Source organism: Lepidothrix coronata, unplaced genomic scaffold (assembly GCF_001604755.1).
Source record: "Lepidothrix coronata isolate B3197 unplaced genomic scaffold, Lepidothrix_coronata-1.0 Scaffold0, whole genome shotgun sequence".
In the NCBI taxonomy this organism is placed as follows: domain Eukaryota; kingdom Metazoa; phylum Chordata; class Aves; order Passeriformes; family Pipridae; genus Lepidothrix; species Lepidothrix coronata.
In genome coordinates this window covers 3,551,163-3,566,535 of record NW_016690180.1, presented here as the reverse complement: position 1 = coordinate 3,566,535, position 15,373 = coordinate 3,551,163, and the positions used below count along the sequence as shown (strand labels likewise).

Genomic DNA, 15,373 nt, shown 5'->3' with positions numbered 1-15,373 from the left:
TATTTGACAAGATAAAGCAGTAGGTTTGTAACTAAAAAATGCATGCTAAGTTGGAGCATATTTTCAAAATCTAACATACTAAACGGTTTAATGAAGGAGGTATCTTTTAGCTTGAGCATTCGGCCCCGCATTGAGGACAAACTAGGGAATTCAGCTTCACAGGAACAGGTTACAGACATTGATGTTACAACAAGCCCTAAAGGGAAAAGTGACAGAGCTGCTCTGAATGACAGGGAAATCTGGCCCTGTGGGATTAATAGCCAGGAACATGGATTGCTTTCAAAGGTATATTCACAATGTTATTTTAACCTCAAATAGGGTTTATACAGGCTAGTCTTCCCTCTCCCCTTATCTCCTTTATTAATTGCTTTAAATGTATTTGTTACTTACAGTAAATGTTACCACTGGACTGCTTATGTGTATCCAGCTGTCTTTTCATTGCCTTGAGTTTTTTTATTCTAAATAGATATGTTTGACAACTTTTTCTTCCTAATTGTTAGCATCGACAGAAACTTGTTAACACTGACAGTTAGCATGGATGTAACTCTGTACAGCAGGTGCTGTGATTTTATGTAGATGATCCTTCCGGTTTTGTTGTTCCTTTTTTGGGGAAAACATATTATAAATGTGACTTTCAGACACTTTTCATGGTTATGCCAATAGTTTGCCGATGCAAATTTAAGCTAATACCATGTAGAGAAAATAAATTAGAGAGTAGTAGCCTTAGCTTGTTCCACAATGTTTTTGTATAGCTGTTTATATAAATATTTGGTTGGAAGAGGGAAGACTTAAGGAGCATGGAGTCTAAAACTTGCTTTGTTACTTGTTACCAACTTTTCTATGGCTTTTCCTTTGCTCTGATTTAATTAAAAAAAGTCTTTTTATTTTTTTCCCCTAAAATAAAAGGCTTAAAAGTTTTATCAAGCTTACTAGTCCAAGGTTAGAACTAAGTTTGAAAAATTTGTTACTCGATTTTAATGAACTTAAGCAAATCTGGTACTTTAAATAAAACTTGGATTATTTACTAGGGGAGCGAGACTGAGACACATCCCCTTTTTCCCTTTCTTCCTCTTGTTCCTTCCTGCTGATTCCATTGTGTGATCTATTTTGTCTCTGCTTTCTGTATAAAAGATAGAAGTTTAACAGAAATGATCAGTGCCAGTTGCAGTGCATCTTTTAGTGATACTTGCAGAAGTTTAGAGTTCTGGTATTTTTCTGTTTTCTCTGATGGAAAGTTGAGCATTCCTTGATACCCAAAACTAGTTAATAAAATGCCTGCTCTTATTCTGCAGGAATATTCTATTTGATGCAGAATATTTGAACTGAATTTTCTACTTCAGGAATTAGCACTGTGTGGGTAGAAGATTATGCTTTTAAGTTAGTAGTGTTCTTCTTAGGTACTTGTTGGCTGCTAATAAAAAGGAGGCAATTTTTTCCATGATTTCATCTGCATAGTGCAATAATCCAGCTTCAAACAGGATCAGGATCTTAACTGGATGCCTCATTATTAAAATAGTTAATTAAAATACTTCATTGGCTGGCAATCCTTGAGTAACAGTTTTGATGCAAATCTTCAGCTCTTAATTAGGATAGGATGAGGAAAATAACTTCTAGTATATTTTAACTGCTCAGCATGCTTCCATTGTTTCAGATCTGTTTTCCGTGTGTTTGAAAACGTAACACAGAGGGGATTCTGTGCAGGTTTTTGTTTTGCAATTGGTTTACATAAATCTGGTCTGTTCTAGCATCAATGCTATAAATACAGCATACAAAGCTAAACACATAGGTGAGAGAAGAGCAACTGCCTAAAACATTCTGCTGAAAATTTAGAGATTTTAGGCCAGTGAATCAATTGAGATCTTTTATGTAGTTCCATGGTACAATGTCTTATCTTGCTTACCTTTACCAGTCTTACAGGTTAACACCCTCTTATATGATTTAAAAGTCAGAGGGATGTCTTTGGGACATTAGGTCAGCTGACTGGATTTCTAAAGAAAACTTAAACCCCCGGGAGTGATAAGCATGTCTTGGTGGTACAGGCTTCTCCCTATTGAATGTCTAAAATTTTTTAAAGATAGAGGACTACTGGAAGGGTGAAGCTGTTTAATTTTCACCTTTTTACACAAACTGGCTGTTTATTCCTATGCAAGTTGTGCTTGTTTTGACACTACTATTTCTCTTACTCAGCAAATAAATTGTCGTGGTTATGGTAAAGTTCCTCTCTATTTGCAGGCCAGAGATCCTCAACAGGAAGCTAAAGAGGAGTTGGAGAACTTGAAAAAGCAGCATGATTTATTGAAAAGGATGCTACAACAGCAGGAGCAGTTGAAGGCTCTTCAAGGGAGACAGGCAGCTCTTCTTGCTTTGCAGCATAAAGCAGAGCAAGCCATTGCTGTCCTGGATGATTCTGGTATGTGGAATTGTGGTGTCTTTAATACCATGTTATCATGACTAAATGATTAAAGCTGGAGTTGTGGAATAAACACTAAAAAAGTCTTTTTGTAATACAGTTATCATTTATGAACATTATTTTCTAACAAAATGTGATGGAAAATCTTAGTACCTCACTGTAATACACTTCTTAAAAATTTTACTGGGAGGCTTCTATTTCTGAAAAGAACTGACAATGTAACATTGTAAAATGATGTGTCATTTAAAAAACACACAGCTGATTACTTTGGTTTACTGTAAAATCCTAAAATTGTGAGATTTTTCACCCAAGAATTGACTGCTGCCAATACCAGTCAGATTAGAAGCCTGCCACTTGTCTCCATCGCTGTGCTAGGGCTTTGAAGAAAAGAATCGGAGTGGGGGGTAAAATGTGTCTCTCTACATCCTTCTGTCTATAGGCAGTTAGTAGTTTAAGGTTTAATTTGCTTTTTGTAGAATTTTGGGGGTTTTTTTGCTGGCTGGTTGCTTGACAGTTTAATAGCCATTAGTAGACTAATGGTTTATTTGATAAAAGAAAGGAGAGAGTTGCTAAAGTAGTCACATAAGTAGATGTGAAACCAGAACTCTGGAATTCTATGGCATGTACAGTGAGAGCACGATTCTGATAATTAAGCACCATCATTGTTATAACCTTTAGTTTAAAAGCATTCTGCTAATTTGTTTTCATATATTCCCAGCTTTTCAAAGTTATCTTTGGGACAGAGGCGACTTCTTGATATCTGTTTAGAGGTTGTCAGCAGAGTTGTTTTTTAAAAGGCTCAGTCTTAAAAGGAAGACAGTTGTTCTTGTTTTGTGCACTGTTGATACGTGAATTTTCATTTGTTGGAAACTTGTCCTGGCCCCCCCCAACCCCTCCCAAAATCCTGTTTGTTTTTCTTTTGAAATGGGCTACAGTTATGTGTGCCGTTATAGGGAATGACAATTTTGCACTGAGCGAGTTCAGATTCAGTCTGCGTTAGTGTTCTGATTCTTCCCTATAAGATTAGGCTTGATTAGAGGGTATATAGGATAGTAGTTCTTGCTGCAGTTAATTTTTGTATTTAAAATATATTCATTTGTACAAATAAGGCATTGGTTTCTACACTTTTTTGTAAAAGTCTCCTTTTGAGGTTCCTTGTTCTAATGAGCTCCTCTTCCTGTTTTGCTGTTCTTGATTTGATAGATTATAAGAAATAAAGTGTAACTAGGGTGGAGAGATTTTAGAAAGCTGCCACAAGAGCAAGAGAAGCAAGTGTCTTTGAAAGACGTTTCCTTGTTTCCTAAATGGTTTTTGGAAGTTACTGTTCTCCTGTCTGCAGTAGTAGACCTGTAATGGAATCGGCTTTCTGTGCTTTCCTGCAATATACAAAGCTCCATCTTGAGGAGTGGGTAGAAAAAAGGATTACTTGTGATAAATTAGAACAACTTTTTTTTTAATTTTATGGTGAAGGGGTTTTTTTTGTTAGTTCGTTTCACATTTCTATTATATCACTCTTAATAACAGTTTCTTACTGCTATTTGTGTCAACTGACTTAAAAATGCAGCATGTGCCAGAACTATAGGGTAGGACATGTTAATATTCAAATTCAACTTAGGGCAAAGTAAACATTTTAACTTTGAAAACAGTGAAACTTTATTATGCACGTAATGAAATCATGATCTGGGGGGAAAATAAATAATATTTGTGCTTTATTTTTCTTACGAACTGTTGGTTCATATTTGGGAAAAAGCAAGAGTTATTTTGGTCTGTCAACTGCCACTTCGATAAGTAGTATTTGAATATGAACTTCCACGCAGGGGAAAAAAAGACTTTCTTTTAACTGTATTCCTCTCATAAAGCTTTATGAAGGATAAGCCCCAAGACTCTGTTTGCGGCTGTAAAGATTACAACTTATACCAATGTGAAAGCTTGGTGTCTGTTAATTTATTATTTTAAGGAAATTAAACTTCATGTACTGTTCTTAGTTTAGCTGTACTAAATAATTTCTAAATTTTATTACTAACAAAATGTTTCTATCAGCCCTAGAAGCTTGGTTGATTTCATTTTGCTCTGACCTTTTTAGCAAAACATGGAACAAGCTTAACAAGTCCTTTTGTATGGTCCTTCAGAAAGCAGCTCTGAGTTGTCGTGTTAGTATTTCCGTAATGGAGGTAATCTTCCAACAGTAAAGCTGCTGGAAAGGACACAGCGTTAAAGATATGTGCTGTATTTTTAGACTTCAGGATATTAATGTTAAACCACAGATTTTCATCCAAAAGCCTTTATTTCGTTGCTGTGGAAAAGTATTTACATTTCCCCCTCTTTCTGTATGCCCAGTTGTAACAGAGACTACAGGCAGTGTTTCAGGAGTAAGCCTTACATCAGAACTGAATGAAGAATTAAATGACTTAATTCAGCGCTTTCACAACCGACTTCATGATTCTCAGGTCAGTCCTTAGACTGCACTGTATCAGTTTTGCCATTATCAGTTTTTCTTAACCTTTTTAATAGTGCAGTTAAATGTGTCTTGCTCGTTTCTCTGCATTTGCTAGTGAAGCAATCAGAGTTCCCCCAAACTTGAAAAATCAGCATCTTTGTATTCTTAAGGGTTATTAGCTGACTGAGCTATGCTTTGTCTCGCAGGTTTCTGTGAAAGTCCAGGGCAGTATTTTCTGTATTGCAGTAAAATTATTAACTCAGTATATAACTGATATATCATTAAAGTGTTTTCAATATATTTCCCTTTATGATGTTCTTTGTTTTGGTGTTGATTCTGGTGTTGAGTCCAGCAAGCCCATAAGAGGGCTTTTTGTTTCTTAGAATTTATTTACCTTTTTTCATAGTACTCTGAATAAAATGAAGTTACTCTTTTTAGACACAATCTGTGCCAGATAATAGAAGGCAAGCAGAAAGCCTTTCACTTACCAGAGAGATTTCACAAAGCAGAAACTCTTCGGTGTCTGAACACCAGTCAGATGAGAAGGCACAGCTTTTTAACAAGATGCGAATGTTGCAGGGTAAAAAGCAAAAAATGGACAAGCTATTGGGAGAACTTCATACTCTTCGTGACCAACATCTAAATAACTCCTCCTGTAAGTAAATATAGGCAGAATTGTATGTTTTCAAGAATACAGCCTTTTTAATGTGCATATTTGTAACATGGTCTTTCAGCTTGCAATCGGTTAATGAAGTGCAGGTGATAAAGTTGTGCTGGGGCAATATTAATGTAAATGTTTTTTAATACTGTATAAGTTTCTGTCTTAATGAAGAACTCTACAACTGTTGATAAGTGTCTTCTCTACTGGCACTTTGGTTTATAACATCAAAGCTGACTAATGTGAGGATGTGATGATAGGGTTTTTTTTCTTCAAGACTTGTCTGTAATGTGTCTGGCTTGCGGAGACTACCATATGAACTTGAACTTTCTGTATTTTTGTCACAGTACATCTGCATTTATTTACTCAGCATTTCATATGTTAGTACTTCTACAGCATTATGGGGTTTGCTTATCCACTGTCAAAAGGCTTTTTCCTGTACTGGTCGCAAGGACTTCAATCATAGGCCATTCCAGAGGACCTTAACTGTCTGAATGGACAAGGGTTTGGACCTGTTTTTTAGATGGCTTTGTCCTCTCCGTAGTGTCTTGATGTGGGGCTACTTGCTACTCTCACTTTCTATTTCTAGAAATGCATCTGTACTGGTGAGGTTTATCCTGTAGCTGGAAACTTCTTAGAGGTGACCACAGTGTGCTGTGGTTAACATTAAGAAATGAGGCACTGGAAGCCTGCACCTGGAGGACTACATGCTGATTTAATAGTTACGCTACTGTACCCCCATTTTTCTGCACATACTTAATGCATATAATGTACTTGGGTATGATTTCGTATAGCTGGGAGAAGCAAACATCGTGTTTATTTTCCACAGCATATGGACAAAAGAGCTTAGTAGAGGTGAAAAAATTGCTAGGGTTTTTGTTTTTGTCAACTTTGAAATGTTAATTTAAAAAAAAACCAGAGCAATTCAGCTTTAAATAAACCCTTAAAAGAATGCCTTGGGCAGATTCACAGCATGAGAGCTTTCACTTATGACATTTGATAAAGCTAAAAGGGACTAACTGAAATCTTGTTTGCAACAGATACCTTATTACTCCCTGCCAATTGACGTTGCATGCCATGAAACTTAAGAAAAAAGCTTTAATCTTTCTAATAAAAGTTATTAACTGCTGTTTTGTATGTTGGTAATATTTTCTGTAGTTATTTTAATATAATTCAGGTAAGCAGATTGTTCATGTGAACTGTATTTCTTTCCTGTAGTTTTTCCTGCTTCAGGTTCTCCTCAAAGGAGTATTGATCAAAGAAGTACAACTTCAGCTGCTTCTGGTCCTGTAGGCATAGTAACTGTTGTCAATGGAGAACCAAATAGCCTGGCATCTGCTCCCTATCCTCCTGATTCCCTGGTTTCTCAAAATGAGAGTGAAGAGGATGACAATCTAAATCCAACAGAAAAGCTTCAGTAAAAGTTCTTTAATTTCTTTTCATAATGTGCATTAGTGATTTTGAGTAATTTGTTACTTTACCATTTCCATATTTTAATCTACTTAATTTAGTACTACAAACTCTTTAGTAAGTGGTCTAAGACAATCAAATGAGTTCAGAGCTTCAAACAGAAGGGTATTACAGCTAGGAAACTGGCGGCAAACTTTAAGAACTTTAAATTGTATGTGCACTTTTTAACTCTACATAGATTCAATTAATACGACAAAGCATATAAAATATTCTCTTTTTTTCCCCTCAGGAAGCTAAATGAGGTTCGTAAGAGGCTGAACGAGTTACGTGAGTTAGTTCACTACTATGAGCAAACATCTGATATGATGACAGATGCTGTAAATGAAAACACTAAGGAGGAGGAAGAAACAGAAGAATCAGAAAGTGATTCAGAACATGAGGATCCACAGCCTGTTACAAATATTAGGTCGTTGTATTTTTTGTCATCCTAAGTCTTTGTAGCTGAGTTGTTGCTTCAGGAAACCTGCAGTACATTATTTCAGTCAACCAGAAATAACTTAAATCTGTGCTTACATTAAATTGCCAATTTTTAAAATGAAGTAGCTGTGTTACACAGTTGTTTAATAATCATCCTGGGTAGCTTATTTTTGTAGATTAGAGTTAACATTTAGAAAATCACTTCAATAAGAGACTTCAAAAATCCCTAATTCCTTTGGATTTAAGAGTGGAATTATTTGTATGGAATTCCACTAGAAGGTTACAGTCCTAGACTAGGGAATTGGAGTAAAAACAAACTTCAGTTTAGAGAGATATTTACAGCTATGGTCTAACAAGGCAACTGTGTGCATCAAGGATCTTCACTGTGCAGAACTGAATACTCATTTAGCTATGAATCATATAAAGCTTTTATAATACAGACATGGACTTGAAGGTCTCTTGTGTTGTTGTAGTTCTAGCAGGGAATAATTTATAGCTGCTTCTAATTATTTTTAAAAAGATAATCTGTTGGAGAGATGAATATTGAAAAATTCCAAATGTCTGGATTGATTTTATATGGGGTTGTGTTTTTTTATTTTAGTGGTCGGGACACATTCCTATAAAAGCTAGGTAAAAAAAGGCTGAAGTAAAATTGTATCCATATCAGTTCTTAAAAAGTTAACATGAGTAATTTATTTTACCCTAGAAACCCTCAAGGAATCAGTAGTTGGAGTGAAATAAATAGCAACTCAAATGTACAGTGTGGAACTAATAACAGAGATGGAAGACATCTTAATACAGACTGTGAAATAAACAACCGATCTGCTGCTAATATAAGGACTCTAAAGATGTCTTCTGCTCTAGGTATGTTCTAAAATCTTCTGTTAATTTTACATCTTAATGCAAATAAAGTCGATGGCTGCGCAGAATCTGGGAGAACCTTGTTCGATGAGCAAAATGTTCAAGAGTCTAATCATTAAGCTGATAGTTTTCTAACATCCAGTAGTTTCAGTGGGCTTCAGGGGTTCAATAATGTGTCTTTGGTACTGTTTTGTTTTCTCCTCTCCCTGCTTTTAGACTGTCATAATAGGGAGAATGACAAAGACCTTGATCTACCCCAAGGTGAAGATGATGAAGTGGAAGAAGACAGAGCTAGTGAAGATTCTGTGTCTAGTCACAGAAGCAGCCTGGGTGATGCTGCTGGAGATGCTGAGTTTGAGCAGAAGATCAATAGGCTTATAGCTGCAAAACAGAAACTTAGACGGTTACAAAACCTTGCTGCTATGGTGCAGGTATTTTATAAATATAAACTTGTACACAAAAATGTAACATTCATTATTTCATGTAATGTGTAACTTCTAACAGGGAAAAATACTCTGCTTAATGTAACATTTAACATGCTTATTTTTAGGATGGGGAAAAGAGATACTGTTTAATTCTTCTGAACTTAAGCATGGTACTTCTGAAGTTCAAATTTGGAATTTTCTTGAGGGATGCTAACCTAAGGATGGCCTTAATATTTAACCTTAGCACTGGATTACAAAATATGAAACAAGAAGTCTAAGATTTTAAAAAATAATTTTGGTCTACCTTTTTAAGATGATAGTGAGTATTCAGCAGGTTTAGGTTTTTGAACTGTAGGTTTTATGGCATTGTTCAGTCAGTGAAGAGAAATGTTTTTCATTAAAATCTTTGGATGTTGCAACATGTTTGAGTTGGGGTGTTTTGGCTGGGGGCAGTGTTTTTTGTTTATTTTAGAGTTTTGAGGGCCAATTATGAATTGGAACTGTTTTTAATTTAGAATATCTCATGCTAACTTTTAAAAAATAGAAGTACAGTTTCACAGATATAATATCTCTACAGAATGCTCATATTTGAGCACCATCTAGTGTAACATCTGCATACTGAGTACACGTAGGTGTATCAAATGTAAAAGCTTTATGTGAGAATTTTAAAATCAATCTCAATTAGAACGCACGTTTTACAACAGCAACAGTATAAACGCCATTTTGTTATTTCAAGATTTTACTCCTATCAAAAATTTCTCAGTATCTGAGAAATTATATCATCACCATAGAGATGTTAACTGTACAGTGGTATAAGCTGGAATTAGAGATGATACAACAGGTTCCTTAATAACCTAATTAATGGCACGTGTTCAGTCTTTCCTTCTTATTTATAAGATTTTTTTATCTGTATGTGGTCAGCGAAGGTACTGTAGGTCTGTGAGTTGTGGCATACTTGGTCACTGATGGTGATCTCTCCTGTTCAACAGTCTGTATTAAGAATTATCATGCTAGAAAACAAAAGCAGCAGTGGCTACAGCTTTCATATTTTCAATTTGAGGACTGAAAGTAGAGAAATAACAAAAAAAACCCCAGAGTAGAGAACCATCTAGAAGACTTTCTCTAAAATATTTTAGATTTAATTTTCAGGAGTAGTTTTGTTATTTTAAGTTGTTAATATTTAATTTATGACTGCAGTAATTAAGCAGATTTGTTCACCTTGGTCTCCTGCTCCTCTTTGCCTCCCTCTTTCTTTCTTGATATGCTTGTGTGTTTCTGTCCACTGTGTCACAAGCAAATGGTTTATGCATCCAGAATGAGACAAATTATCTTGCATTTATAGTGGAAGTTTCAGTAGTGTGAGCTTTATAGCTTTAAATTTTCTCATTAATTTAGCATAAAGTCATGATGCCATGGTGATAACTTCTCAGTTCATGATTTGAACTAAAAGTAAAGCTATTCAGACTACTTGGTTTTGAAAAAATCAGTTTGACAAATTAAACTAGTTACATTTTGTGTCAACTTGAAAATAGTCCAACTGCCTTTCTGACATTATTTCAGGATGATGATTCAGAAGCTCAAGGAACAATTGCAAATGCATCTAATATTGGTGACTTGTTGGGTGAGATGGAAGAGACAAAGCAACAACCAAACAATGTCCGACCTAGTACCAACAAGTTAAAAAAAGATGTACGACTAAATGAAAAAGCAAGGTAAACCTTTTTGTCAAAGGATGGTAGTCATGCTTTAGACAACTTTTCGCTGAGTAACATGTGGGTAACTTATTTATACAGAGAGAAGTTTTATGAAGCTAAACTTCAGCAGCAGCAACGGGAGCTTAAGCAGTTACAAGAAGAAAGAAGAAAACTAATTGAAATTCAAGAAAAAATTCAAGTGTTACAGAAAGCTTGTCCTGACCTTCAGGTAGGTAGAATGTATTTCTTTGCTTTCTGAAGGTGTTGAGCAACGAAAAATAAAATATCTTACAGGTCATTTTTCTCTATAAAAATTTGAAAAAATTTAAAATTGGTAATACTTGTATACTGTAAGCAGGTGGACTTTTATACCCAGAGAAGAGTTCTGCTTAAGTCATTCACTGTTCTTGCTCAGTGATTGCTATATCAAGCTCTTAGTTTCACTGTAGTTTGTCCTCAAAAGCCTTGATGTAGTCTTCAAAGATAGAGAACCTATTTTATTTTTAGCCTGAAATTTGTCTGTCCATACCTGCCAGTCGCTGCTGCTTCACTTCTCTTAGTAATCATTTGCTGTGATTTCAGAACAGTAAGCATGATCAACACTTTCTTGCATTTAAATTTAACTGTACAGTGCTGTACTGTTTTTCATGCTCCTTGAAGATTAATTTCTTTCTCTGAAGTGAGCAGTAAATTATCAATACCTGTGCAACTAGAGCATTATATAATATTACGTAAATTTAGTTGTTTTGATTCCTAGCTAAGTTCTGAAATAAGTATTTAGACTTGATTCAAAAATCCCTCCCTTTTCCCGGAATACGGATTTTTCTTACCTCAACTGTGTTTTATTTTAGCCACAGTAAGTTTTAGAAAGCTATTATGCTCTATTTTGCCATTTTACTTTCTCTTCTAGTTGTCAGCTGGCCTGGGTAAGTGCCCAGCAAATAGACAGACTTCACAAGCAACACTGACTCCAGCCATGAATGAGTTTAACACAGCTGGCAAGCCTTTATGTGATCAGTCTGTAACAGTAGGCAATGAGGTATTTCATACTTGATATTCTGTGACTTAAAAAAGTTCCAGGTGACTTGGACACGTTTTTAAGTACTTGGTGTGGGGAGTGGAGTAGTAGCCATTTTAACAAAACTTTTATAACTTCTTTGTTTTGTTTGTGGAAAGAGGGAAATCCTGACATGAACTAGCAAGACATTTTTCCCTAAATAGAGTGGTTATTGCCAGCTATTAATGTGTAAACTGAATAAATTTTGAAGTTTTACTGTGAACGTTTGATAGTGTATACCATAGACAAGGCATCCATAAAGAAAATGATGGAAGTATTTGAAACCTAGTTTATCTTCAATGCATCTTGCTTCCCTTTTTCCTCCAAAATTGTCTTAAATAATGATCTGGATATTACATACTCTTTCTGAAAATTATGATACCATTATACTCTTAATTCTTCCATTTTACTTCAAAAAGTTATGGTCTGAGATGAGAAGACGTGAGATTTTAAGAGAAGAACTGCGACAGAGAAGAAAGCAACTTGAAGCTTTAATGGCTGAAGATCAGAGGAGAAGAGAGCTTGCAGAAACAGTATCTACTGTAGCTGCATCTGTTAAAAGTGAAGGATCAGAAGCTCAGTGTACTCCACAGCAGAATAAGACAGAAAAGTAAGAGCAAAAGTCACTCTGTGTTAAGCAGAGAGTGCTTCTGTTTAGTGAGATGTCAGTGTTGGGGCTATTTCCTGTGTTTGTCTGAGCACTGAATATGATGATATAGCAGAGAACTAAATTAATTTCTTGACTTCTGAAAGTGACTGTTAGTTGGCAACTTGCCAGTTTTGTGGGGGTTTTCCAGCATATTTAATCTCTCCTGTTCTATAAGTGGGTAAAAGTTACCTAAGAAGAAGAAAATGAATGGAAAATGCCAGATGATCAGAATAATTATTCTTCATCTCTGTCCCATTTATAATAAAGTAGTATTTTTCCAGGACAGTAAGTAATTTCATATAACTGTCCCAGTATTAGAAGAATACAAGTTTAATTTTGCATTGGTGAGATAATGTTTTAATGCATTTTGGTGCAGCTTGATTAATTGCAGATAGACAGACGTGTAATTGTCAACAGATTGTTTTAATAATGTGTCATAAACTTAAAAAATACTCCTTTCCAAACATCCCTGTTCTCCCCTCGCCCCTGCAATGTTCACTAGGACAATGGCTACCTGGGGAGGTTCTACCCAGTGTGCACTAGAGGAAGAGAATGGAGATGAAGACGGTTATGTCTCTGATGGAGTTGGTCAGGCAGAAGAAGAGGAAGAAGATGCGTCGAGTTTGAATGACAGCTTCTCTATTTATCCCAATAACAACATACCAGAAAATGCCTATTTTGTTAAAGAAAACAAGGATAGGTTTGTAGCAATACTTGTTGATCTTCTGTTTGTCAGAGTATATTTGGAAGGGGGTAGAAGAAGCATTAACTACAAGGCAACCTTACACAGGAAGGGGAAACTTCTTTCTGCATGCTAGGGAGGTGTGAGTAGTGGCATTTTCTTGTCTGAGTCTTTGTAGCTGCAATGCATATGACTAATTTGGTTATTTCTTCTCTTTTCAGTCTTATTAAATGTCTGCCATTGAGCTCTCCAGTTGTCTGGCAGAGGCTCCTGATGTTCCTGTGTATTTTTAATCAGCTTAAAAGATAATTGATCTGAAATTTTTGCTGTCATATAGATCAGTCTCTTTGTAAATAGTAGTTCAGAGAATTAAACTAACTCTGAAATTTTTCTTTTAAATTGTTGGCTTTTATAGCTTTGGAAACTGTTTTTCAAGTCTTGTGAGTATTTTTAACTCTGGCTTACCTGATTGACTTCCTTAATAAGTTTTGTGTGGCTAAATGAAAATGCTGTGTTAAAAGTAATCTAAATATCTTCAGATATTCTCTCTGGTTTTGATACCAAAATAATTTCAGTAGATAGTGGCCTTCTAGTCGGGGGCTGGACTTGTTAATGTGCTATGTTAGTGACTTCTGTTCTTACCTGAATTCATATCATATAGCAGTAAGGGACAATACTAAAAAAAAAAATCCAGAAACATCATAAGCGCTTTTTGTTTTTGACAGCGATAGTCAGTTGGAGAGATCTTATTTTCTATTTGTTTAGGGTAATGTGGGTTTGACAAAATGGCAGGGGTGATTGGCTGTCACACTCAAATGGCTTGTGCCAAGTGACTTATTGACGTACAACTGAAACATAATTTGAATAATGGACGTATCATTAGAAGTTGTTTGAAATGTTGGATTTTTTTCCTCATTCTTCATTTTTTTTCCAACCCAGGTGGAAAAACTGCCGTCCTCTTTCAGCAGATGGGAATTACCGTCCAGTGTCTAAGGCCAGGCAACACCAAAACATAAGTATGCGGCGTCAGGAGAACCTTCGGTGGATATCTGAACTTTCTTATGTGGAAGAAAAGGAACAATGGCAAGAGCAGATCAATCAGTTGAAGAAACAGTATGAATTTAGTGTCAGCATTTGTCAAACTTTGATGCAGGATCAGCAGGTAGATATGAAGAGCAGTTGATTTGCTGTTCTTACTTTGTCTTTTTCTTTTTTCCCCCTAAATCTTTCCTAGCAGTGACTTCTGGTTTTGGTACTTTGGTCACTGTTATGTATTTTCTTTCCACAGACCCTCTCTTGCCTTCTACAGACATTGCTTACAGGCCCATACAGTATGATGCCACATAATGTTGCATCTTCACAAGTACATCTTATTATGCATCAATTAAACCAGTGTTACACTCAACTGACTTGGCAGCAGAATAATGTCCAAAGGTTTGTTGACTGTATTAGTGCTTAACTATGGATTTTGAAATGCTTCAGTAACAGGGAACATGGTTATGTGAATAAAAGATTACAAATAATGATTAAATATGAGACTTTTGAACTTTTAAGTTGATTTCAAGCTTTTGAAATTGTGTGCAACATTTCTGGTTGTTTTTTTTTTTGTTCAGAACTGCTTTAACACCTTTGAGCAGGTTCTTTTTGAGTAATCCTCCTTCAAGAGAACCAAAAGTTGGCAGCTCTTCCAAAAATATTTTATGATAGCTTTATGTGGCTTTTTTGATTTAGGCTTGCTTTCCTTGAATACACTTTGTGTCTGTAGTTTTTGCTGGACTACCTGGCAAGATTCTGGATTCTAGTGGTAATGGACAGCAAAACAGCTTTTTGTCCTTTCTTGGTGTTGTCAGTTAGAATTTATGCTTCTTACGGTTCATTTGGATGTCCTGTTTTTGCCTTCTGAACAAATGATCTTTTTTGAAAAAAGTTGTAATAGTCATTTTAATCGTTGCATGGAGGTTCAAGCTCTATATCTCTGCTTTGTATTTGGTAAGTGGTATAAAACTGTCCTCTCATACAGTTTTTTAAAGTAATATTAACTTCAGTTCTGCAAATATTTTGTGTATTTGATTGTTTCTATTGAAATTTCCTTTTCAGCATGCTTATTTCTTTAGAATGTAGTCAGTTTTTTGTTGTTCTTGTAAGGATGTTTAACCTGTAAACATGACCACTCCTACAGAGCAGTTGGTTTTAATCCTGTGCCTGTCTGTCACTTGAGCTTAAAGAGAAGTTATTTTTTTCTTGAAGTTTTTTTTTATTAGCTGAATGGAACAGTTCTGTACATACATTACATGGTGCAGGTGAAATTATAGGAAGCTCAAATTACTTTACTGTAAATTGACAGTGTTTCCTTAGCATTCTTCTTTTTTTCCCAAGTCGTTGTTTTTTCTTGATTTCAAGGCTGAAACAAATGTTAAGTGATCTTATGCGCCAGCAAGAACAACAGTGTCAAGAGAAGCCATCAAGAAAGGAGAGAGGCAGTAGTGCACCACCACCTCCATCTCCTGTTTTCTGTCCATTCAGCTTTCCTCCCCAACCTGTGAACCTCATCAATGTTCCAGGATTTACTAATTTTTCTTCCTTTGCTCCAGGTGGGTATTACTATAGGGTTGG

At 35.6% G+C, this 15,373-nt stretch overlaps 1 protein-coding gene across 23 annotated transcripts in view; it reads left to right on the top strand.

The window, feature by feature from the left end:
- Positions 1–15,373, top strand: part of PCM1 (pericentriolar material 1) — a 40,634-nt gene that overhangs the window by 8,472 nt on the left and 16,789 nt on the right. For 11 of the 23 annotated variants that reach the window (XM_017804007.1, XM_017803988.1, XM_017803959.1 and 8 more), the window contains exons 7-22: positions 97–285; positions 2,233–2,410; positions 4,748–4,857; positions 5,286–5,502; positions 6,724–6,922; positions 7,205–7,384; positions 8,099–8,256; positions 8,470–8,684; positions 10,239–10,390; positions 10,472–10,601; positions 11,283–11,411; positions 11,849–12,039; positions 12,581–12,778; positions 13,700–13,922; positions 14,049–14,194; positions 15,161–15,351. In XM_017804007.1, coding sequence (XP_017659496.1) covers positions 97–285; positions 2,233–2,410; positions 4,748–4,857; positions 5,286–5,502; positions 6,724–6,922; positions 7,205–7,384; positions 8,099–8,256; positions 8,470–8,684; positions 10,239–10,390; positions 10,472–10,601; positions 11,283–11,411; positions 11,849–12,039; positions 12,581–12,778; positions 13,700–13,922; positions 14,049–14,194; positions 15,161–15,351 — 2,806 coding nt within the window. The remainder of the gene's footprint in view (positions 1–96; positions 286–2,232; positions 2,411–4,747; positions 4,858–5,285; positions 5,503–6,723; positions 6,923–7,204; positions 7,385–8,098; positions 8,257–8,469; positions 8,685–10,238; positions 10,391–10,471; positions 10,602–11,282; positions 11,412–11,848; positions 12,040–12,580; positions 12,779–13,699; positions 13,923–14,048; positions 14,195–15,160; positions 15,352–15,373) is intronic. The other 12 variants (XM_017804112.1, XM_017804084.1, XM_017804103.1 and 9 more) reach the window with 4 other exon arrangements.